The 25,681-nt window shown below is 39.7% G+C and overlaps 1 protein-coding gene across 2 annotated transcripts in view; it reads right to left on the bottom strand.

The window, feature by feature from the left end:
- The window catches only part of LOC149181004 (two pore calcium channel protein 1-like), a 534,602-nt gene that overhangs the window by 50,446 nt on the left and 458,475 nt on the right, over nt 1-25,681 (bottom strand). For both annotated transcript variants that reach the window (XM_089416401.1, XM_089416402.1), the window contains one exon: nt 17,372-17,435. In XM_089416401.1, coding sequence (XP_089272527.1) covers nt 17,372-17,435 — 64 coding nt within the window. The remainder of the gene's footprint in view (nt 1-17,371; nt 17,436-25,681) is intronic.

Raw genomic sequence — 25,681 nt, 5'->3', positions numbered from 1 at the left:
GGTTTTTCCCCTGGTGTCATAGATTGCTAGCTCCACAGGCTGAGCCAAATCTATGCTCTGATACCACTGTAATATTCCTAACCCAGAATATTCCTCAAACCTCAAAAAACTCCAACCAAATATGTGAAAATGATATAATAACCCAGAAGTGATAAAATAGCAGTGGAACAGCAAATAATAATGTAAACCGGAAATATAAGCAGATACACAAGATATGCAGCAAGAAATGCTAAGCCATTTTATTATACTGAGCAATAAAATGAGTACAAGAGATGATTAGACAGATGGCACCTCGACTTGCACAAGGCAAGTGAAGAAATACTCTCAGAATGACAAGAATGGCCTCTCTGCATGGATGTTGCTGCTGCTAGGAAACAAATGATGATTTGGGGCTGCTCCCCTCCTCGGAAAAAGCTGAAACTCTGGATTCGGGCTCTACTCAAGAAACCCAGAAAAACCCAGGAAGCTTTCTTGGAATGGCCGACCCCCGAAAAACACCCTCTTGGGGTTTTGCACAGTTCCTCAATGCCCTGCGTTGCCACTGAAGAAAACCCCTCTAAACTCTACCTGAAACCCTGCCAAAATCCTCCAATGAGACAAGAGCTGGACCCCTGCTCAATCTCCCAGCATAACTCCACCTGCAAAACCCTGATCCAACACTACAACCAAAAAAAACTGCGTCCCTCTCCAAGTGCTGCGCAATCCTCCAAAATGCTGATGAAACTGCTGCTGAAATGCTGATAGAACTACTGCTGAAATACCGATGGAAATGCCTTGCTCGAGTAGGCACTCGAAGTCCCCCGGGGCTAAGGGTGAGATCTCCGACACGGAGACACTCAATGCACTAAACAGCGCTGCAAACTAGCTAAACAGCCAACGTGCTCAGAAGTCGAAATGACTAGCTCAAAATGCACATAACTGAATGATCCAAAATGAGGGGGCTCCTCTCTATTTTATAGCCTCTGCCTCTCGCAATCCCTAGGCTCACCTCCTCCTGCGTGCTTCTCCTCTTGCCACATGTTCTTCCCTCCTGCGCAGTCTCTCCATGTGTCTGCATGGGCTCCATTTCTGCATCCCGCTTTGGCCCCCTTGGCTCCCCTTTAAGTCACAACGTTGTGCTACCTAGGAAGTGACTTTTTATTCTAAAGTTAGTTATGTCCCCCTTCCTCACTTTTTTATTAACAAATAACTATAGAAGGCAAAAATTGAACAAAATCGAATATTCCAATTAGCCATAGCTAATTAGGAATATTGCATCTTTGTACCATAACAAATCATTTTTCTCGCTAAGTGTATCAAATGTATTGGGATCTTGTTGTATCTTTCGAATGAGTGCCCACACTTCTTCGTCATTCTTCCATTCCTCCCTTGCTCCATTTATCCAATCTGGTTGGATAATAGAAATGGCGCACAACAATGCTTCCACATCCTCATCCTTTCTTGAGAGTGCATCTGCCACAACATTTTGCTTCCCTTTTTTGTAGATGATTTCAAAGTCATAACCCAACATCTTTGTATTTTTGTTGCACTTCAGAGGATAATCTTTGTTCTAAAAAGTATTTAAGACTATCATGATCCGTTTTCTTGAAGTTTCTTCCCATTAGGTAGGGTCGCCATTTCTTAAGTGCATGTAGTATTGCCAACATTTCCTTCTCATAAATAGCTTTGTGTAAATACTTTCCCTTGATTGAACAACTTTCGAAAGCAATGGATCTTTCATCTTGCATTAAAACAACACCAATTCCATTTCTTGAAGCATCACATTCCACAATAAAGGTTTTTGTGAAGTCCGACGTAGCTAAGACTGGTGCTTGGCACATTGTCTCTTTAAGATGTTCGAAGGCCTTTGTTGCTTCTGGAGTCCATGAAAATGCATCTTTCTTCCATAAGGTTGTTAGAGGTGCTACTATTCTCCCATAATTCTTAACAAACTTGTGATAATACCTTGTCAACCCGAGAAATCCTCGCAAATGCTTTATGGATGTGGGGATTTTCCATTCCTTAATGGCTTTAATTTTGCTAGGGTCTACCTTAACACCTTCATGAGATACAATATGACCCAGATATTCCACCTCTTGTACTCCAAAGAAACATTTGGAGCTTTTGGCATATAATTGTTTCTCCTCCAATAGTTTGAGCACCCTGTTAACATGTTCAACATGATCCTTCCAAGACTTGCTCTAGATTAGTATATCATCAAAAAATACTAACACAAATTTTCTAAGGAAGGGTTTGAAAATGGAATTCATCAAACCTTGAAATGCAGAAGGTGCATTGGTAAGGCCAAAAGGCATGACCAAAAATTCATAATGACCCTCATGAGTTCTAAATGCTGTTTTCGGAATGTCTTCAGTCTTCATTCTGATTTGATGATATTCTGAACGAAGATCCAACTTGGTGAAGTAGATTGATCCATGCAATTCATCCAATAATTCATCAATGACAGGAATGGGAAATTTATCTTTAATAGTGAGCTTGTTGAGTTCTCTATAATCCGGACACATGCGCTATGATCCATCCTTCTTGTGCACCAATAATACTGGAGCAGAGAAAGATGTTTGACTAGGTTGAATTATACCAGCCTCTAGCATTTCTGCAACCATACATTCATTTCACTCTTTTGGGCATAGGGATATCTGTGCGACCTGATGTTTAGAGGAACACTTCCTGGAATCAAATGAGTAGCATGATCATGATCACGAATAGGTGGGAGACCTTTGGGAGTCTCAAATACCTTGCAATGATTGTCCAATACTTTTTGGAGATCTAGAGAAATAGACAATTTCGATGTGGGAACCTCTAGCGAACATAATTGTGCAATTACACCTCGTTGTTCCTTCTTTAGAAGCTTTGTCATACCGTTAGAGTTGATTATCTTTCCCGGTTTCCCTGCAATACCCCTTAATTCAACTTCCTTTCCTTCCGCACAAAATTTCATGAAAAGTTCTTGAAAATTAAAAGCTATTGTACCCAAGGATTGTAGCCATTGGACTCCTAGTACAACATCAGCACCACCCATTGGAATCAATGTGGAAAAAGTCGAAGTCGGGATTAATTCAGCAAGGGTCCAAAGGTTGAAAAACTCCGCAAAGTCGGGAGTTTTTTGAAAAAGTCGGCAAAATTAAAAAAACACGAAATTATTCATTTTTTTTTTTTTTTTTTTAACATTTAGAGTATCCACGACATCAAATAAATGCATTTCCACATAAACATGTAAAGAAAGCTAATATATAATATGTATATAAAGTCTAGTGCTACATCACATATCAAAATAGTGAATCAACTCCTGAATTTTGAGTCTTGTCTGAGTCTCAACCCTCAAGAGTCAAAAGATCAACAAAAAATATAGTAAATGTATATCATGAGTCATCTAAAAGTCATCAGGTAATCAGTCATTGAGATCCTCTTCCCCTTTTATGGGAATAGGGAACGACTTTGCCTTTTCCTCTAGAGGAAGAAGGCCCTGCCCCTAGGGATACAAATGGACTCAATCATCCTCTAGAAGCCGATGAAAGAGGTGGCCTCTGTCCTACGCTGTTGCTGCCCATCCTAGATGGTGTCAACTCCTCCTCATCATCCTCATCCAGCTCTGCCAGTGCCTCCTGACCCTGATGTTGCTCCTCCTCCTCTACCTCTAGCTCTCCCTCCCCTACAACTACTACATCCTCTAGATCCACACCTAACCAATCCGGGATTGGGTCCATGATCGGCCTCTCAGTCTCGTCTCTCCATGAAGAGGTGGTATCAATATTGTCCAATGAGATGGCTTCCACATCAGTAGGTTTCTAAAGCTGTCTCACCCACAATTGAAAATTGTAGTAGACGTAGACCATGTCATTGAGGCGTTGGGACTCCAATCTGTATTAGGGTCATAGATTGTAAATTAGTACTTAGAAAATTTAAATATTAAAAATAATCAAATGAATTCAAAAAATTTAATTTGAAATTTTTTTACCTGTTGCGCTTTTTGCTGTGTATTTTGTCAAATACACTCCAGTTGCGCTCACACCTAGAGGAACTGCATGTTTGGCTGAGCACTCGAATGGTAAACTTTTGGAGATGGGGTACTCTGGCACCATAGCTTGTCCACCAAGCATCTACAAGTTAAAAGAAAAATGAGAAGCATAAAAAAAACATTGAAATTCTAAACTTGAAAGTTTGAAACAAACTGAAGCTTACCTGGCATTTTGGTTGTCCTATTCTTAATAGCCATGTTAAAACCAAATGTGCCACCTCCCATCCTATAGATTTCCATTTCTTTAGAAATATCTTCACGTTCTTGCTCAGATGACACCATCCTCTTGACACAAGTGAAGAATCCATCCATCACCTTGGCATCAAATCTGAAACCACAGGTGTAAGAAAATGCAGGGTTGAGGTAGATACCTGCAGCATGAATGGGGTGATGGAGGGTATTGTTCCATCGCTGATCAATCACTCTCCATATGACCTATTGTTTCTCTAACCCCTCGTCTCCCTTATCTTCATAATAAGCATGAATGGCTTCTTTGGCCCTATCCATGGCCTCATACAAGTAGCCCATTGCGGGTTTGTCTCCATCAACCAACCGAAGAACCCTTACCAAAGGTTCTGAAATGGCACACACCTCCTCTACTTCTGCCCAAAAGCTCTGATCATATGAAACTAGTCTGCATATGCCCTCTCCCTCTGGTTTGCGGCTAATAGATAAAGAACGCCAATCCGCTGAAAGAAACATGCTCTTCACATCCCACATAGAATTCAACATTAACTGAAGAGATATGTAAGTAGTGGCAAATCATGTAATGGAAGGACGCACCAACTCTTTGTTTTTGGTGTATTTTCTCATCAAGCTAAGCACAGATGCACGGTTATATATAAATTTTGTTATGCTCTTGGATGATTCAACAATATCCCTCACAATAGGAATCTTACCTATATCCTCCAACATCAAGTCAATGCAATGAGCAACACAAGGTGTCCAAAACAAGTTAGGATACCTCTCCATAAGCAACTTGCCAGCTGCAACATAATTTGCAGCGTTTTCTATTATGACTTGGACAACATTGCTTTGGCCTAACTCCTGAATGAAGATGTCCAACAACTCACATAATGTACGTGCATCTTTAATGTGTGCAGATGCATCAACAGATTTCACAAACACTGTCCCCTTGGGACAACTAACCAAGAAGTTAAAAAGGGTCCTACTCTTCTGGTCAGTCCAACCATCTGACATGACTGTGCATCTAGTTTGTTCCCATGATGCCTTAAACTCTGCCAATCTAGCAGTGCAATCAGTCTTTTCATCTTGAAGAAGAGGCCCTCTCAATTCTGCAAAGGTGGGGGCTTTGTACCCCGGGTCAATGACAACAACAGCATCAAACATAGGCTGGTAGAATGGGTTTGTCTTGGCAATGTTGAAAGGAACATCACTCCAAAGAAGACACTTACTGACCAACCTGTCAGCTTCTGCCTTTTCCTTTTTTTTCATCGCTAATTTGATCCCAGGCTCTGCACCCGCTGTGGTTCTAGGCACAAAAAAAAGATGAGATAGATGAGGGGTTGGGACCTATGGGTGAGGAAGGTGATGCTGAAGAAGCACTGCCACTCTCAATCCCCCCCCACTCTTAAGGCCCCTACAAGTTGGATTTTTAGTGCTGCCCTGGTGTCTTTTCCGTCCTCTTTATCCATCAATGATTGAATGGCCTGTTGGATGATTTCTAGAGTTGTATTTGGGCAAAGGTCAACATTTTGCCCCAAAATTTGCCCCAAATGGAATTTTAATCTGTTGATACCTCCTGACATATGCTTGCCACACAACTTGCAAGTCAAATACATTCTATTGATCCCCCCAATTTCGTGTGTAGTATCAGGTTCACCAAATTCCCACATAGCGTCCAAAATCCTTGGCATTTTGTTTTAAACTTTGAACTTGAATTTAAACCTGGGCACAAAAAAAAATTGAAACAAATTAAATTGCTTCAGCCTTCAACTCAGCAAAATATAATTTGTATTGCACTCAGAAACAAATTACAATACATAGTAGCTATTTTGAAGTTTATTGAATATTCAAGTAGAATTGGACATTCATAAGGATGAACTTGCAGTTGAAAATGACGAGCAGTCTGAAGTTGAGAAAGAAAGTGTGCACATTAATGTAATTCTATTATTCTAGTGCCAACAGGCATTGGAGTTGAAAAGATTGCCAACTCAAATTCCAGCATATTTCATATTGAGCAGCCTGAGGAAGCAAAAAAGGATATGCATGGCTACAACAAGTGAAGTGGATGGAACTCAAATAGTGCTTGGACCTGGTTTAAAGTTCCTCTTAATGAGTAAACTCAGCAACAGATTTTACAAGTGCAGCACCCTTATACACCTACTATTCACAGTCGCCAGGCAGAAAATTGTATTTACTATTTAGTTAGCAGTAGTAGATCTCATCTCATACCTCCATTCCCCATTGTTGACATGCTTAGTTGGACTGCTGTTGGCAATGACTGGGCCCTCACTTTTACTTTCAAATCCTGTGGACCTAGAGGGATATGTAAAGGATATTGTAGTGATGGGACCATCAGTTCTTGGGCAGACAAAGTAATTATAGGCACAACATTCCATGAGTTCTAAATTCTAATTCATTCACGATGATGCTCCTAAATTTGTATAATATTACGGTTTACCACTTAGCCTCTATGAGTCTATCCACAAAAAGTCATCATGTTAAAGCTTTGATAAGAAAAATATACTCGCAGATTTACCATGACAGCACTAAATAATAACAAGTATCTCGCATTATAGTAACATACCTTAATAGAGCGGGCTCCAGCAATAAAAAGAGAAATCTACAGCAGATTGTTGATCAATGTATATGGCAGCTGGCTGTAGGTGGTTGTTAGTTGTTACAATCCAAATCTCCACCTCAAAACTCAAATATTCTCCTCTAACGCAATGGCAAACCCTATGTATCTCCACAACACCGAATGGGAGAGAAAACAACGAAAATAATGACCATTTTCACCTTTGCGGGCTTTTTATTCGTGGCTTGGGAAGGGAGGCCGACTTTTTGGGTCGACTCTCGATTAAATCGGGAGTATAACGAAAAAATCGCGATTTTTTCGTTTGCCAAAAAGTCGCCAAAAAATCGTGCGATTTAATCGTTTTGGTCAAAAAATCGGGTTTTTAGGATTAAATCGTGACTTTTTCACAACTTTTTCCACACTGATTGGAATGGAAAGCATTGGGCTATTCAATACATATTCTCCCATGGATAGCTTGATATTATGGCACTTTCCAGACCAATTTATGGTTCCTCCACTTGCAACCATCACTTGACACTCTGGTGCTGGATATAGGAAGCAATTCAATTCCTTTGCTATCTTACAATGAATAAAATTATGGGTACTTCCTGAATCAATCAACACTATTACCTTTTTCTTCTTGATATGTCCTTCTATCTTAATAGTTTGAGGAGTGGTAATTCCAGCCAATGCATTACAAGATATGGTCAGATTCATTTCTTCTTTATCTAGGGTTTGTTCCTGGAGTATATCCTTTTCTTTTGACATTTCTTGTTCCTTTTCTTCCTCCTCTTCACAATCTATGTAGAATAATTTCTTCTCAGCACACTTATGACCTTTAGTGTATTTGCTATCACAACTGTAACAAAGCCCTTTTGCTCTTTTTTCTTCCAATTTTTGTGGTGTCAACCTTGTAGGTTGTGGAAGGCTAGGGGCAACAACACTTCCATCTTTATAGTTGTGAGTGGCAGACTTCCTGGTTGCCATAATTTTTCTTTCCATTTTTTTTGCTAACCTGAATGCCTTCTCCAATGAATTAGGTTTCCAAAGGCGAACCTCATGTTGGATATTATCCTTTAAGGTCCCTATGAACACATCAATCCTATGCTCCTCTGGAATATATTTTACCCTTATGTTCAATTTTTGGAAGTCCTCAATGTGCTCCATCATTGAACCCTTTTGTTTGAGATTTATCAATTGGCTAAAAAAGGTGTTTCTTTTTGTATCTTCATAATATGCTATTATTTCTTTCGTAAAAATTGCCCGAGTGACAATTTGTTTACGAGAGCAAAGCCATCGATACCATACAAATTGATTTGGTTCGAAATATAAAGTTGCAATACGTACCTTTTGTGTGTTTTGCACATTATGGAAATCAAAAAAATGCTCCATCTGTAGTATCCATGTTCTGGGATCCTTGCCATCAAACTCTGTCATATCGATTTTTGGAACATGGTGGGTCTTCAATCCAACATTAGAGTCTATGAAATCACGATTAACATTTCTTTTATTCTCATCATGAGTTTCCTTTACTACTCTTTCACCATTAGTGACCATTTCTTGTAGCAACTTATTCAAATTTATCTTCAATTCTTCCATCTTATCGTCCATGCCATCCATCTTAGCTTCCACGCCATCCATCTTAGCTTCCACGCCATCCATCTTAACTTGCATGCCATTCATATTAGCTTCCACGCCATTCATCTTGGCTTCATTTACCTTTAGTGAGAGTGAAATTTGTTGTACTTGGTCTTGTAATTTTGATATATCATGTTGCATTTCTTCCTCTTCTTCACGAGTCATCGTAGAGCTTTCAGGTTGCTTACTAGGTGTTTCCATTTTCTTTCTTCGGGGCATTAATTAATGCTAATAATTCTTCACTATTCCCTTTGAATTCCTTCAAACTAATTTTTCAAACCAATCTTATGCAAAATTTAAAAAAAACTACACACCTTTTTTTCACTTTGTAAGAGCTCGATATTGAATCTGTTGTATCTCTGTAACTGTGGATCTCGAATATCTAAAATCTCGTCCTGCGGTAGCCCTTTGAGTCCTCTTTCTAACCCCGCAAGTCTGATCAAGATTGGATTCTCCAAGGAAGAGTTATGCCAAATCTCCCATGGTGACCTGATTATAGACTAGTTCAGTAGAGCGAACTTGTATGACGTGCCACGTGTCACTGTTTCGACCTTAGTACCTAAAACTGATACACAGAAAACTACAGGCCGTCCTCTTTCTGAAACTTCTTACGAAATTTCAATCTGATGCTCAAAACAAAAGTTATGACAATTTTCCCCAGGTCACCTGTTTGGAATGTAATTCAGGAGTCTGCAAAAACCCTAACTTCCTCAGATCATATCTCCGCAAATATAGCGAGACAAGCTCTGAAATTCGGACCCGAAGTTTAGAACGATTTCAGCTCAAATGGGTTTTTTTTTGTAGCTTTTGAAACGTCGCAGAAAAAACATTATAGCGAAAATGCCACGATGACCTATTTGGAGCAGTGAAACCCTAGAATCCAAAGCTCTGATACCAAATGTTAGGAAAACAACTCACAAAAAGATAGAAAATATAGATCAACGCCTTAGAATTCAGCCTTTTCGAGGGGGCAACCTCATTTACATTACACAAATGAATAATTCTTGGATGATACAAATGACTAAACCTCCCTTCTATATATAAGAGTCTAAGGGGTCACAATATAATCAAGCAGACATATCAGTAATAACATAAGGGCACAAAAATAACAATAGTGGGTTTCTATGGGGCATACTAATAACAATATGGGGACAATAGGGGCACAATAATAACAATAAGGGATACAATGACAATAGTAATGGGGGAATCACTAGTATTATAGGGGCCTAACATATTTCCATATGAACTAGGGCTTGAGGAGGTGGTGTAATGACTCTATACAAACTTCCTTCATGAACTCCAATAACCTTAGCTTTATCAATACTTGAATCCTTCCCCAAACCAAGACCTTTCCATCAACAAAAGCAACTCTATCCCCTTTATCTTCTAAGTATGAAATTGAAAGCAAATTCTTTTTCAAACCTGGAACACATAGTATGTTGTTGAGATGTAGTTTTGCTCCATTCTCCAGCTTCAAAGATGTTGATCCCAGACCTCTAACAACATAGCTTTTGTTGTCTCCCAATTCCACTGCATGGGAAGATGGTTCCTTTGATAGAGTTTGTAGTTGTTTACTTTCCCATGTCATATGCCTTGATGCTCCACTATCAATGATCCATGCATTATCATCATTAAGTGATCTTGTAAGTGCAGCTAAGAACCCTTGACTCTTGATCTTGTTGAATAAGTAGTAGACAATCTTCAAGATCCATCTTCATGTAGAAGTGAATATCATTCTTATCATAGAGGGAGCAATCATTTCCTTCAACCCAATGAGGTGATATTCAATCTTCGTCGACCTTAGCTCTGATTCCCAGACAACAACTGCCCAGATGGATTAAGGATAAGCTGGTTTGAGCTGAGTGCAGAAGTGAATGCGCTAGGGTGACGTAGTATCTACGCAGAGCCAGTTTGGACAGCTCAATTTGAGCCGAGGTCAGAGCCCGAATTTGCTTGTGGAGTGAGGAAATTTCCTCACTAGATTTTCTTGCCAGTATTTCTCTATACAATTGTGTTGGAATTTCTAAGTCTCACACGTTAGAAACCGTTCATGCGTTTTACTGATTTATTCCTACCTACTTGTTCTGTTAATTAACAAGTTATTTACCATGTAAATACTGGAAATAAACACAAATGCATGCTCAACACATTACAGATCATCAACTGAAGGAAATAGAAACAAGCACACAAGTGACACCGTTGTTTTTGGACTAATGTCCCCAGAGAGCCAATGTGGCAAAACCGGTGCAGCTATCTGAGGGTTTGATTTATTAAGCAGTTTCAGAATACAATCTAGGTGCCAAATCCAGCTCACCCAACAGAGAAAAATCTCGGCAGTAGTACCTCTCTACTTGGAAGCAGATATTCAAGTTGAAACCCTGGATAAACACTCCGGCAGCTCCATAGCTCCAATCTGCTCCACGAAAACCCCAACATCAGCCTCTAGGGACTGTCAGCCTCTCTCTGGACTAGTGTTAGCCCAATGTCACTACGGCTTGGCCTAAGTCAGCCTCTGGAGGCACTCTGTCAACCCTCTAGCCCTCTGCGTCACCCACGCTGGCCCTCTGAGGCATTGTGCAACTCCTGGTTGGCTCTACGTGAACCCTTGGCTGCTTTTGCGTCTCTCTCTCCGGCTACTGCACTGATCCTCAAGCCTCCTCTTACACTTTTCTCGTTGACAATTCAACGACCGAGATTAAGTCCCTAATCAACGGCTAAGATTAGATCTAGTTTGATCCATGACTTTTGGACCATTCTAATTAATTCACATTAATATTTTAATTTCCCTAAGTTTAGACTTAGGGACTCCATTAAAAATATTAATTATTTTAATATCTCCCAAACTGTTTAGAATCTGCCCAAACCCGTTCTGGGTATTGGAGATCTCATGTGCCTTAGCCTCTCCACCAATTTTCGCGGCTAGAGCACATCCAATGCTCCCTGAAATCAACACTCCCTCTTAGTTAGGACTATGCTCTAGTAATAAAACTCACTAAGTATCACTCTGATCATCTGGCATCAGTCTGTGCTAATGCTAGGCATGTTGCCCAACATCCTCTGCACTGCTGCATCTTGTATTGCTACCCATGTCCTTGCCATTGCCACTGTTGCATCCGTATTGCAACTCCCTCTGCATCCGTGCTGCTGCCACTACCACTGTTGCCGATGGCCCTGCCACCGCCATTGCTGCATTTTCATTGCAACCCCTCTCATCATGCTGCATCGTGATGCCCATAGCACTACCACTGCTAACTGTTGCACTGCAACTTAGTTACTGAGAAGTAAGTAACTGATCTCCCAACTCTGACATCTTTGTCAGGCTAGAAACACTCCTGATGATGAAGCTCCCTTTGTCACTGACAAGTGCTCCCTCTCTGACCTCTGCGCTGCTGCAACAAATCTTTGCATCTCACACCATTGCACACCTATGTGTGCCATCCTGCACTGGTGCAACACTCCCGTGCCTCTCGCACTATTGCAACCTACTAGCCTTGCGTTGTCCTGGGAATCCTACACTGTAGCTCCCTCTGTCGCTCCATTCGCATCCGTCTCTACTGACATCGCCAGTACTACTACTCCTCTTTGGGGCTCCTATAGCAAGGTCTAATCCAAGAGGCTGGGTACCTCGAGGATCCTACCCCTCATCGCTTATAGTCCTCCTGACTACAGCTCGATGTCTCCCCACTTCTTCTGAAGTGGCACATGAGCACTCATGACACAATCATTGTCTGTCTCCACTTCCTTCTCTACCCTTGCTGACGTTGTCTTGGTCTCGGAGGCCTCTCTCTTACTCTTCTTCCTTGGACACTGGGTCGCATAATGACCCAACTCCCCACAGTGGAAGCATTTGACCTTGGAGAGGTCCTTCTTCTTCTATTTCTCCTGCTTTCGCTCAGATGCTAGGGCAACATCTTCCTCCTCCTTGATTTTGATCCCTTTGTCGTTGCTTCTTGCCTTGCTCTGCCTTTTGATCTCTTCTTGGCGAAGAGCAGCCCACATTTCCTCCCAATCTGGAAGGGTCGCCCTACCTATTATGCTTTGGACAAACACCTCCCAGTCTTCTGACACTGCGTTTAGGGCTGTTCTCACCATCAATTCTGGATCTGGCATTGCCCCTATGGAAGTTAGCTGATCCCGGATCTCCTTCAATCGACCGAGGAATGGGTTGATCTGTTCTCCCTTCTTCATCTGGTATGATCGTAGCCGATTTTCTAGTAGCATCTTCCTCTGCACGGAAGTATGCCGATACAACTTAGTCAGGGCCTCCCACATCTCTTGTGCCATGTTCTTCTCGGCAATATGTTGTACTATATGATCCTTGACCTCGTCAAGGATGATACTCTTAGCCCTCGCCATTGCATCCTCGTACTTGTCGTTATCAGCTGGGTCAACTGGGATATCTATCGTCCTCAAGGCGAAGTGCTTGACATGATTCCTATCTAGTACGAATAAGATTCTGGCCTTCCAGACTATGAAGTTTGAGGCTCCGTCTAGTCTGTCCTGGTCTCTTACTCCGTGTAGTGCCATTTCGCTGCTCCTCTACTTCCCTCCTGGAAGTTCTCGGTATGACGCCTCTAAGCCTCGATTCCCCTCCTAGAAACCCTTCTGCCAATGTCGAGATGCCCCTCTCCAGTCATCTGTGCAACTGCAACACTGATCTGGATTCCTTGGCTAGAAATCCACCTCAGCAGCAACTCCCTCTACCTTGGTCTTGCCCTGTTAGGTACTGTTCTAACTACAGTACCCCACCAGCTCCACTTTGCAACTTACCCACAGCCTCCTAAACCCCAACAACCTGAAGGTTAGCGCTGCTAGGCTCTACGCAATCCCGACACCGGCAAATTAGCCTCCTCAGCCAACTGCGTCAGCCCTCTTGGCCTCTGCGTGAGCCTGCCTTTGCCTCCCTCAGCCTCCGCGTTGCCTCTTCCCGGCTCAATCTTGATGACGCAGGCACTGCGTCACCCCTTCCTTGCTGCTACTCTGCTAGGAACAACTTCCGTCACTCAGGACCACTATTTTTTGTTGCTACTGCTCTGTTCAGCTGATGCCCTCAGTTCTCTTGTGATCTGCAACCATGCTCTGATACCATGTTGGAATTTCTAAGTCTGACACGTTAGAAACCCTTCATGCGTTTTACTTATTTATTCCTACCTACTTGTTCTGTTAATTAACAGGTTATTTACCATGTAAATACTGGAAATAAATACAAATGCATGCTCAACACAGTACAGATCATCAACTGAAGGAAATAGAAACAAGCACACAAGTGACATCGTTGTTTTTGGACTAATGTCCCCAGAAAAACCCAATGCGGGAAAACCAGTGGAGCTATCTTGAGGGTTTGATTTATTAAGCAGTTTCAGAATACAATCTGGGTGCCAAATCCGGCTCACCCAACAGAGAAAAATCTCGGCAGTAGTACCTCTCTACTCGGAAGCAGATATTCTAGCTGAAACCCCGAATAAGCACTTCGGCAGCTCCACAGCTCCAATCTGCCTCACGAAAACCCCAATGTCAGCCTCTAGGGACTGCGTCAGCCTCTCTTTGGCCCAGCGTTAGCCCCGTGTCAGCCTCTGGAGGCACTGCATCAACCCTCTGGCCCTTTGCATCACCCATGTTGGCCCTCTGAGGCACTGCGCAACTCCTAATTGGCTCTGCGTGAGCCCTGGCTAGCTCTGCGTGAACCCTTGGCTGCTTCTGCATCCCTCTCTCCGGCTACTGCGCTGATCCTCCCAGTGTTATCTCTGCCTCTCTGCTTCTGTATTCACTACCCCTCAGCTGCAACTCTGATCACTCTCTCAACTTTCTCAGCAAACCCAACCCCAGAAAGTCGAAATCTTGATCTCTTGGTGTGTTCTCCAAGTGACCCTCAAGCCTCCTCTTATACTTTTCTCGTTGACAATTCAACGACCGAGATTAAGTCCCTAATCAACGGCTAATATTAGATCTGGCTTGATCCATGACTTTTGGACCATTCTAACACAGTTTTATATTAATTCACATTAATATTTTAATTTCCCTAAGTTTAGACTTAGGGACTCCATTAAAAATATTAATTATTTTAATATCTCCCAAACTGTTTAGAATCTGCCCAAACCCTTTCTGGGTATTGGAGATCTCATGTGCCTTAGCCTCTCCACCAATTTTCGTGGCTAGAGCACATCTGATGCTACCCCAAATGAACAAATTGCCAGTCTCGACATCTAGTTGTACTCATATTATTTCACTGCTGCATAATAATAAAACCCTCAGTTGTTGCACCGATTTTCCCAAGTAGGGTTTTTTCGGGGACTTTGGTCCAAAAATAATTGAGTTATTTTTATGTGTGTGTGCTAAAATTTCTTCCAACATTTATTCTTCCGCAATTTTATTTGTGTAGATTGCAGTGTGAGTTATTCAATATTTGCAGTAGGAAACAATAAATAAATTGTTAAATTTAATTAACAATTAGGAGAATAATTTCCAGTTGCCGCAATAGGATTCTGATTGTGGCATTTTCACAACGAGTTGTTTTGAAGTCCTAAGGGGGTATTGTTAATGAGGCCTTAGCCTCCTCACTTAGCCTTCATGCAACAACCTCACTCCTTACCAAGTTGAAGGAGTTGAGGGGAAGTCAAACCTTAGATTAGGCATTAATTAAAATTAACCAAGACCACTTTGCCTCACACACTTCACATACACTTGTTTGCATCTTTCACACAATTAGTTATTATATAAGTTAAGTTGTGAACATTTCATCCAATTTGCAAGTGTTTCATTTATATCTATGCTGCGCGAAACTTCTAGGAACTCGGCATTTCGGGCCGTACCCGTACTTGAAACTACGAAACTTGGCCGAAACTCGACCGAAACTTGACCATCATGTAATCATCTAAGAGAATTAATATAGACTTGTTTTTCCTTCTAAATTGTCATCTATGGGTCTACTTCCCTTTTTTCTTGCAAGATAATTTGTTATTCACTTATATGTATATATATATATATCTATATATATATATATATATATATATATATATATATATGACTTTTCGGCCGACGTTTCTATTTTTGGGAGGTGACGTTTCTAAACATACCCATTTCGGAAACTCCGAAAGGTTTTGGCGTTTCATGCAACTTAGATTTATATTCTTGTACTTGTTCATTTACATGCTCTTGCCAATTGTCCTTTAATGTTATTTCATCATATTGAGCATATATCTCTTTAAAGTACAAGCTCTATTTCCTTGCAAGTTCTAAATCCATTTATTGCTCATATCTCAAAGTTATATATAATCTCTTGTGTGGTTCACTAACCTCTTGCCTTGCAGCTTCTCTAATTGTGCAACTTGTTGATCTTCTTGATATATCATATTTGCAAGTATTGTGGATTTATTTGTGAGCATATATTTCTTGCAAGTATATTTGGCACTATATTGGTCTAATTATATTTGTCTTGCATGATATCATGTTAAATATAACTGATTGATTGTTATATGCTCTTAATTATTCATACTTGCTAATTAATCTCATATAATTCGAGTTGTTAAATTGGTGAAGCCTTAACTAATCATATTAACATCATAATCTCCTAGAGCTTGTTATCCTTATCAAGTTTTCCTTTAGAGTTTTCTTTAGGGACCTCCCCACTTGACTTAGCTAGGAGAGAGTCTAAACGGAGCAAGTTAGGATCAGGTGACAACCTCTTCTTTGAGCGTTTCGCCTTAAGGCCACACCTAGAGGGATTAGGGACTTTTCCCACATTCATCTAGGTGTGCATCCTAGGTGACAACAGGCCTAACAGCCCAAACATCAACCCTAAGTTTTACATAACAAATAGTGTATTATGAAGGGTTTGCAAGGCCCAATATCTTGTCAATTACTTGAATAAGTACTAGTATGTGTAACTATATCATTACTTCCAGCCTCATCAATCCCAACTTTACTCAAAATACCAAAAAATACATGCATACATGTATGTATATCTGTATATGCGTATTTGTGCATGTATGTGTGTGTACGTACCTTGATGTATATATCAATATAAACATTTTAATTAATAAAAAACATTTGTAGAAATACATATTTTTTATGTGTATATTTCAATAAATGAAAGTTCGCTTTTTTGTTCTCTCGTGGCTTGACTGTGAACACTCCTGCAATAAATGGCAATGACAAGAAAAACTTCTAATTCTTGGAAATATTGGGAAGTGGTGAAAAATTATTGGCATAAGATTTTGGATCCTAAAAATATTCAAAAAGTTTCTTAGGGCTTCCTAGAAATTTGTATATAATTCAATTTTACAAAACAACTCTACAACAGGAAATAGAGGGAGTCATGTTCCAGTAGCATAGCTATGGTCAGATGTATACTCCTTTCACATGAATTTTAACGATGTCTAACAAGCAAAGCTAGCCCAACAGGTCTTGAAGCAGATGCATTTGAAGGATATGATATATAAATTAGTTGAACCTACATCCTCCATAGATCAGAAATGTTTGAGATTCTTCCTTTTATGGCCTTCATTGGGCTGTATCGTGTGTTGCTAGTACCTCTTAAAATTGTGTGACAGTTCAAGATTTGTTCTAGGAACATTTTCAGCTAGTACAATATAGCTCACAAGTTTTGCAGAAGTGCTTCAAGATTGATTTGACAATGGCCAAGGTGATCAGGGCCTAATTGTCTGTCTATAAAATTCCATTTACTATACACTTGATTTGGATAATTATGTTTCATCTCGCCAATAAATGCAACTATGTTCCTTCATATATGTTCCTAGTTGGATAAAAGGGAAACAATTGACACTAAAATAGTCCCTTGAGTTATAACAGTCTAAGAATCTACATATTTCATCATTGGATCTTTCATTTTGACAATTTATAATCAAATTTCAAAAGAAAACTCTTGCCGACTAGAGAATAAATAATCAATATGAAATAATAAGCGTCAACTTGTAGCTACTAAAAATAAAACCACTCACCACTCTGCATTGGAGAGGATCGGTAGACCATGTGGAAAAGCAAAAGTCAATGTTTCGCCAATGACTGAAAGCAAAATGAGAAGAAAAAGAGCCTTAGATGATTGAATAGAAAGAAAAGATACAACCGTCTAGACATCTAAGATTATAGTTTGTTCCTGCTTGTCATGTATGTCCATCTACATAATATATGAAACGCATGGTTATGTCAACAACAAATTTCAAAAGGATACTATACAGACATATAATCTCAAGCAAGGAATGGTAGATGCTTTTAGGTCATAAATGTTCCCAAACAATGGATGAAAAAGAAAAGGAGATAAGGACCTTCTTTAAAACACCATCCTCCCTTTCTCTGAGGGAAATTATTGAAAAGGCAAAAGAAGCCATTTGTAACCATGTGTACAACTTTTTTAAATGAGAGGATAGGTGAAACATGATCCATAACCATGTATGCACCTAAGTTGCACTGAAACAGATACACGAACGGATACAGATACGGGGTTTGAAACGAATACGACAAATTTTCAAAAAATCTGGATACGATATGGCAGGAAACGGCACACACACACACACATATATATATAGATAGATATAAACAAAATAAGAATTTCATATTACCATTCATATTTTAGAATCTAGATTATATCTAAAGAATAAAAATAGGCAGTGCAGTCTTATCGTTAGCAACTGATATAACATGCTCTAGAAGAATGGATTTTCAAATCTTCTCCTAAGCAAGCAAAGAAGATTCAGTTTAAAATGTCATTTTGAAGAGGACCCACCATTGCTTTGCCGAGGTTAAAATGTTGTGTTTATGCAGGATATACAATGAGTTATTTGGCAGGAAATGTGACTCTTTAGGTAGCCACTGCAGTCCCTTTTTTATTACAGAATTCCCATATTATTGGCAAATGATTTAACATGTTCCAAAAAGTGTGTGTTTTCATATTTTCCCCTAGGCCAAGAAGGCAAGGTTCAGGTTAAAATACAATCATGTAGAAGTCACACCATTGCTTGAAAGTTGAATCTCAACACTTCCATTTTGGTGACTCCAATGAGGGAATAATTATGTATTCTATGCAATTAGCCAACAAGACTGTTGAGAGCTCTCTCCTTCAGCTGAACCCTTACTCTACAATTTACTTAACAGTAAATGTCATATGGTCAAAATCAACATATTTGTAGGACGTGGATTGTAGGATAAATTTTCAGAAAATGGAAAGTCCCTTGTTCCAAGTCGATGTGGAGAATTTTATCTCAGGTTAGGGAAGGAATGCTTTAGTGGACCGAATCATTGATATAACTGATCAAGGGTTTGTTGTACGATTGTCAACTACAAATCTTTAGAGATTGGATGGCACATTGTTTTTGCTGAAAATGATTTCTAATGAAATATGTTATTATCTACATATAATGAACTTCAGTTTACCATAATGGTTGTCCAATAGAGGCCCGAGGGTTTAGAAATTAGCATTCAAAATGGACTTCCGATATTGCCATGCCAAAAATTAAAATGAGCCTTGAACAGTGAACACTTACACTATTCCGCTCGACTCTCAAGATCGGCTCAGGCTCCCACAATGACTGAGTGACACATTCGATTGAGGGCTCTAGAGTCCACACTACTTGCTCGCGGGTTGAGGGCTCGATGGCTCTCTCACAATGTCAAGACTCACAGTCGCTCACAGGCTGAGGGCTTGTTGGCTCGCTCACAGTGTCAAGACTGAAAATCGCTCGCGGGTTGGGTCCCTCCACAGTCAGTCCAAAATGATAAACGCAGATGAAAATGACGGCTCCAGGAAAATGACAAATGCCGACTAGGTAAAGGTTATAAAATGGGAAAACAACCTCATAAAAAGCACAACGAAAATCAAATATAAAATGTGAAAACCGTTCTCAGCGGCCATTGAAAAATCCCAATACATTCTTGTTTTGGTCGGATTAGTTTCGGTAAAATCTGAAACGTATTAAAAATTATCAGAAATAGATGCTTTTTACGAAAAATGCCCTAAAAATGTTTTCGGATTCCAACAAATTCTGAAACGCTAACAATATGTTTTTGTGCCGTTTTTTATGCGTTTCGTACCGGTTTCCGAATCTGAAACGCCGAACGACATTTTAGGGAGGTTAGCCCAACGTCTCTGGTAACTTAGGTATGCACCCTTTTGACAAGTAAAAGAAGAGGTGGCCAGAGTGGACAAAGGAAGCAAAGTCAAAGAAAAACAAATTATTATTTTATTGTTCATGAAGGCTCCAAAACTCAGGTCGGCCCACTAGTTGAAAGGGTTTGACCCTTGGTTAAAACCCACATGATTGGACACATATATATTAGCATTTTGTCATTTTGACCTCCTTACTTGGCATCAATTTGGATCTCACACAAGAGCAATTAGTCATCTGTTCACACGTGCGAAGGAGCAAAAGAAGTCTAAGGTTGACAACCGAATTCTGGACTAAAGTTTGACTCATTGACCAGCGTTGACTTTGGCATTTTCTGGGCTGCTTTGACTCGATATTGGACCAAATATTCTAGGCATATTTGATTGGACGTTGACACAATCTCTGGGAAAAAAATCTGGACATTGACCGAATTTGTTTGACCAGCGTTGACTGCGGGTCAACAATGACAGTTTGAACAAATTTTCTAAGTTGCAGGGTCGAAATTCGACCTCTTTGACCATAGTTGACCAGGAGTAGCAGAGGTCGAAATGCGGCCTGTTGACCAGATTTGACTAGCTGAATAGAAGTCTGACTTTTCTCTCTCCTTTGACCAAGTTTGACTTGGAAAGTGGTGTGGTCAATTTGACTATGTTTTGACTGGAAAATTCAGATGTACATTTGATTGAATTGGATAATTTCTCCTAAGAAAAGATTGTTGGGTTTTTCCCTGGTTTGGGTTTTCTCAAGATAATTTTTTGAGTCTCTTTGTCAATCTTTATTTTTACTGTGTCTCTACTGCCCTACTGCATTTATGGTTGAAATTTCCTGAAATTTAATTGTTTAATGATCTGGAATGTGCTAAAGAGATAAATTGTATTATTGGAAGTAATTGTTTGGCAGAAAATTGTGCTTGTCTTGATTGCACCTTAAAAATCAACATGGTTTCAGAGTTGTGGTGAAGGAAAAAGGGCATTGGGATCACTCTCGAAGATACCTACTTCTACAATCTGATTGTTTGACTAGATCTATAACCATGGGTTCCTATACTAAGATAGAAAAAAAGTTGGAAGGTGCTACAAACTTCAGGTATATAAGATCAATAACCCTATTAGGGAGTGTTGTTGAAAATATGGTAGCCATTGTCAGTATTTTCATTATGACAAAATTGAAAATTTAATATATATTTATGCCTCCTAAAAAGATGATAAGTCGGCTCCAATAAAATTCAGGTCGGCTAGAACTGTTAGAGGCACCCATTCGAACCCCACTTGAAGGCTATATAAAGGAGATCATTTCTTCTCATTTGGACGCAATTTTTTTTGTCTCATTCATCTCTAATCCAGTGAAATTACAGTGCGCTGAAATTATAGGAGGCCCCAATTTCAGGAGTTTGACTTTTGACATGGCACTTGATCATGATCTTGGTTACTAGTTTGGTTATTATTTTGCTATGATTATTTCTGATGTATTAATGAATCTGAAACTCTCTCTCTCGCATAAGGAAAGATTTATGGGTTTTCCCCTTGTGGGTTTTTCCCTAGTCTCAGGCCTAAATTTTTTGTGTCTCTTGTCTCATGATTATATTTACTGCTCTTTTCATGTTTTGATGGTAGAATGTATAGACTGCCTAAATAATATTGTTAAATGTTATATGAACACTAATAATGATCTGTTGAAGTTGTGATTGTGTTGTTCTATGATGCCCTAGCAAAAATTCAACATGGTATCAGAGTTGGGGGAACAATTTTTGGAAAATGTAAAGTGGCAGCTTATTGAATCTTATTTTCCTTAACTTTAATATTTGCTTGTGAATTTAGTTATCCTTCTTGTGTTCTTTAGTTAGATCTTTTCATCAAACAAATATCAAGAATGAAACAACAACAATAGAGGACACAAAATTTTGGCTCTTAGCCAGGGAAAAACCCTTTCAAGGGGAAAACCCAGTACACTCTTCTGTTCTTATAGAATTTGCTTCAAAATGAAAGACAAAGACCCAAACCCTCGACCAAGTCCTTCTCCAAGTACCAAGTCAGTCGTTCCACAAGTATTTCCTTGATTTTGCACCAACCAGCTTCAAACTGCAACTTCAACTTGTCAGCTTCAATACTACATCTCGTCTTGCAACTTTGACCTTGCAATTTTGGCCTTGCAGCTTTTCTGGAAACCCTAATTCTACCTCCCGCTGAGACCTTTCTAGAGAAAAACAACTCTTCCCAAGCTCAACGAGGTTAAGGTAGGGTTTTATCCTTCCAGCTACAAGATTCTGCACTTCATCCTACTGCAACTCGGACCTGCAACTTCGGCCTCCTTCTACAACACCAAAAACCCTAGAACTTCACACATGTGAGAGATAGAGCCCAAAAACAAGATATTTCGTCCTTCTTCCTTCTCCTAGACCTTTGCTCTTCTGTCTTGCTTCTCCCAGCTTCAGATCGAACTTCTTTCTTAATAAATCGAACTTGTGGATTACAAAAATTCCTTGAAATGCAGCAACTGGAAATAATTCTTCTACTTGATATACTAATTATGCAATTTATGTTGTTTATGACAAAATAACAAATTATTCACACTACAATTTCTTCACCATAAAAAATATTGCAGAAGCAAAAATAGGAACTAAGAAATTGATAACACAGACACATAAAAATGACACAATTATTTTTGGACAGTTGTCCCCAGAAAAACCCAATGTGGGAAAACCAGACTCCAGTGCAGCAATTGAAGATTTTATTGTTATTTAGCAGCAAAAATTGAGTACAATAAAATGACACCAAACTGGCATTTCTATCTGAGAGAAATACTGGCAAAACTATCTAAGCGAATTTACCCTCCTCGTCAAGCAATCCCGGCAACTGACTCCCTCTCAAAGGTTAGTTGTCCAACCTTTGCGTAGACCCTTATATGCTTCTCCCATGTAGGCCTCCACACATGTGGCTGAAATACCCTATCACAGTAAGTTGTCCTGCCTGTCTCTACTACTAGAAGTGACTCTCCAACACTCTGGAGGACTTTCCTAGCCTCTAGATGATGAATTGATCTTCCCCACAGCTAAATCAAACTACCTTCTTGAGGCATTGAGTAGCCCATGCGCAGCCTCCTGAAGAATAATTTCAGCCTCCTCTTTTGACTCTTTTGGAACTAGAAACTCCTCCAGAAAATCTCTGTGTTGCCCCTTTGCCGCTTGCTAGTCGATCACTAGCTCGATTTCATCTCTGAATCACCTACCACTGGGAAATCGAACTGTCTTGATCACTAAGTATCTGCAACTGGTGTGTTCTCCAACTACCCATCGACCTCCTCTTATAATCTCCAGTGGGGACTCCAATGACCAAGATTTAAACTTAATCAATGGCTGAGATCATCTGCAAGTCGATTTGTGTGAGTTTCTAGAGAATTCTCACCTTTCTCTATTAATTAACCAATTTTCCTAAGCTAGACTTAGAAAAAATTTAAATGATGGTCAATTAATTTAATTAAGTGGAATTTCCATAAACGATTTCTGGGTTTTAGAGAACTCTTGTGTTTTAGCCTCTCCACAAAGTTTCGAGACAAGAACACCATCTGATGCTACAAAAACTAACATGGATGAATGTGTCCAAATGAGGTCGAACTGCTTCTTTATATAGCCTTCTCAAAGCGTCGAATTCCATCCTTTAGGTCGACTTGTAACTGTTAGGGCCGACTTGTACTTGTGGCATTTCCTGGACTTTCTAGGCTCAAAATAATTCTTTTTACAATTACATTTTTCTCGAAAGGGTGTTATGTTGATAAGTGGTTGTCACTAATGTCAACCCAAGCAGCACCAGGAGGCACCAGGACCTACCCCAATCTTCGAAGGTTAACTTTGACATGGAAATTCGTGGTTTCTCATTTCCAAACCACCTTTGTTGGATTCTTCTCGAAAAACTCTTTCCGGTGGTATGTGGCACGCCACACAGTTCCTTACGGTTCAAGAGGTATTCACGCTTGAAAATGGGAAACCCAATTTGTGGGATAAAACCCCATAAAGGGGTGTCATTAACATCTTATTAAGTGACATTAACATTTTATTATAATTATTTATTATATTAAGATTTATTAAGGGTATGTCACTAAAGTTTTTTTTTAAGTCAATGAATATTAATAGGAATAATTTAAGTCAATGAATATTAATACAAATATTAGGAGGAATATTAAAGTGACCCACTTACCTAAGAATAAAAGGTACATATTTTCAAATATTTAATATTCTAAATTAGTCTCAAATGTATCGAAGATGAAAAGCCCTCTCTCTCTACATTTAACCTTAATGTTTGTGAAATTTTTATCTATTGTAGCAACTGGAAATTATTCTTCTAACTGAAAATTTAATTATGCAGTTTATTTGCTACGGCAAACAACGAATAAAAGAACAACTGCACTTTTCACCATAAAAACACTGTGGAAAATAAAATACTAGAAACTGAGAAATTCTATAGCACACACAAGAATTTCGACACAATTATTTTTGGACAATTTTCCCTGGAAAAACCCAATGAAGGAAAACCGGTATAGCAGATGAGGGTTTTATTATTATTGTTTAGTAGCAATTCTGAGTACAATAATTTAGATGCCCAACTGGCGATTTAATCTAAAGAAAATACTGGCAAAATCTAGTGAGGAATTTTCTCTCACCCTACAACTATTTTCTGCCTCCGAAATTACCTTCCCAGCCTCTGTGTTGAGCCTCTTGCGTCACCCTCTACGCAAAGCTTACACTGGCCCTATGAGGATTTCGGCCTTCCTTCCTTTGCCTCTTCCAAGGATTGGAAAATTTCCTCCCGAAATGTTGCTGCCCTCCTCTTCCACCTTCTACTCACCCTTTGGCTCTATCTTCTCTGTTGAGCTACTGTTACTGAGAAAATCGAACTGCCTGGGCAACTGCACTGGTGTATTCTCCATCACCACAACGACCTCGTCTTATAATCCTTTGTTGGAGCACCAACGACCAAGATTAAAACATAATCGATGGCTAGGATCATCTCTAGATCGATCATGTGAGTTTGTAGATGATTCTCGCCTTGATTTAATTAATACTGCGTAATTAACCATATTCCCTAAGTTTAGACTTAGGAAATATTTAAAAATTGGTTACTAATCTAATTAAGTCATTTCTAGGCGGAATTTTCAGAAACAATTTCCGGGTTTTGGAGATCTCATGTATTCGAGCCTCACCACAAAGTTTTAATACTAGAACACATTTGATGCTACAAAAGCTAACACTCCCTCTTAGCGAGGAATGTGTTCTAATCTTGCACACCCTACCACAACACCCTGTCTCTACACCATCTCCTGTCACGCTGCTGATGTCTAGCCATACTGCCCACCAACCACTGCGCAACTCTGATATACGCAACATCTATGTTGCTACTGACATTGCCATATTGCTGCCAACACTGCATCTGCACTGCAACTCCCTCTCATCTACTGTTGTTGCAACTGAGAATCATCCTTTTCTATTGAAACAACTTCTTTACCATACCCATCTGTCCTCTGAAGTAGACAAACTTAGCTCTTCCTAGAACATTCGTGAGTATGTCTGCAGCCTGCACTTTTGTGGGAACATATTGTAGCAGGACTACACATTGTACACAATCTCTAATGAAATGACATCGAATATCAATGTGCTTCGACCTGTCATGAAACACTGGATTCTCAAAGAGCTTTATGCAACTCAGATTATCACAGTAGGCACTAGTCGCCTCCATGCTTTGCCTAAACAAGCTTACTAGCAGCTTCCGAAGCCATATAGCTTTGCACGTAGTTGTGCTTGCTACTGTTGATTTGGAGTAGCATCGGATGTGCTCTAGCCACGAAATTTGGTGAAGAGGTTGGGGCACATGAGATCTCTAATACCTAGAAAGGGTTTGGGCAGATTCTAAATAGATCAGGAGATATTAAAATAATTAATATTTTTAATGGAGTCCCTAAGTCTAAACTTAGGGAAAATAAAATATTAATGCGTATTAATATGAATTTGTGTTAGAATGGTCCAAAAGACATGGATCAAGCCAGATCTAATCTTAGCTGTTGATTAGGGACTTAATCTCGGTCATTGAGATGTCAACAGAAAAAGTATAAGAGGAGGCTTGAGGGGCACTTGGAGAACACACTGAGGGAGACCAGTTAGTT

This window comes from Pinus tabuliformis, chromosome 3_2 (assembly GCF_031772625.1).
Source record: "Pinus tabuliformis cultivar Carrire ecotype Pingquan chromosome 3_2, CPIR1, whole genome shotgun sequence".
NCBI lineage: Eukaryota > Viridiplantae > Streptophyta > Pinopsida > Pinales > Pinaceae > Pinus > Pinus tabuliformis.
This window is presented reverse-complemented; position numbering and strand designations above follow the sequence as displayed.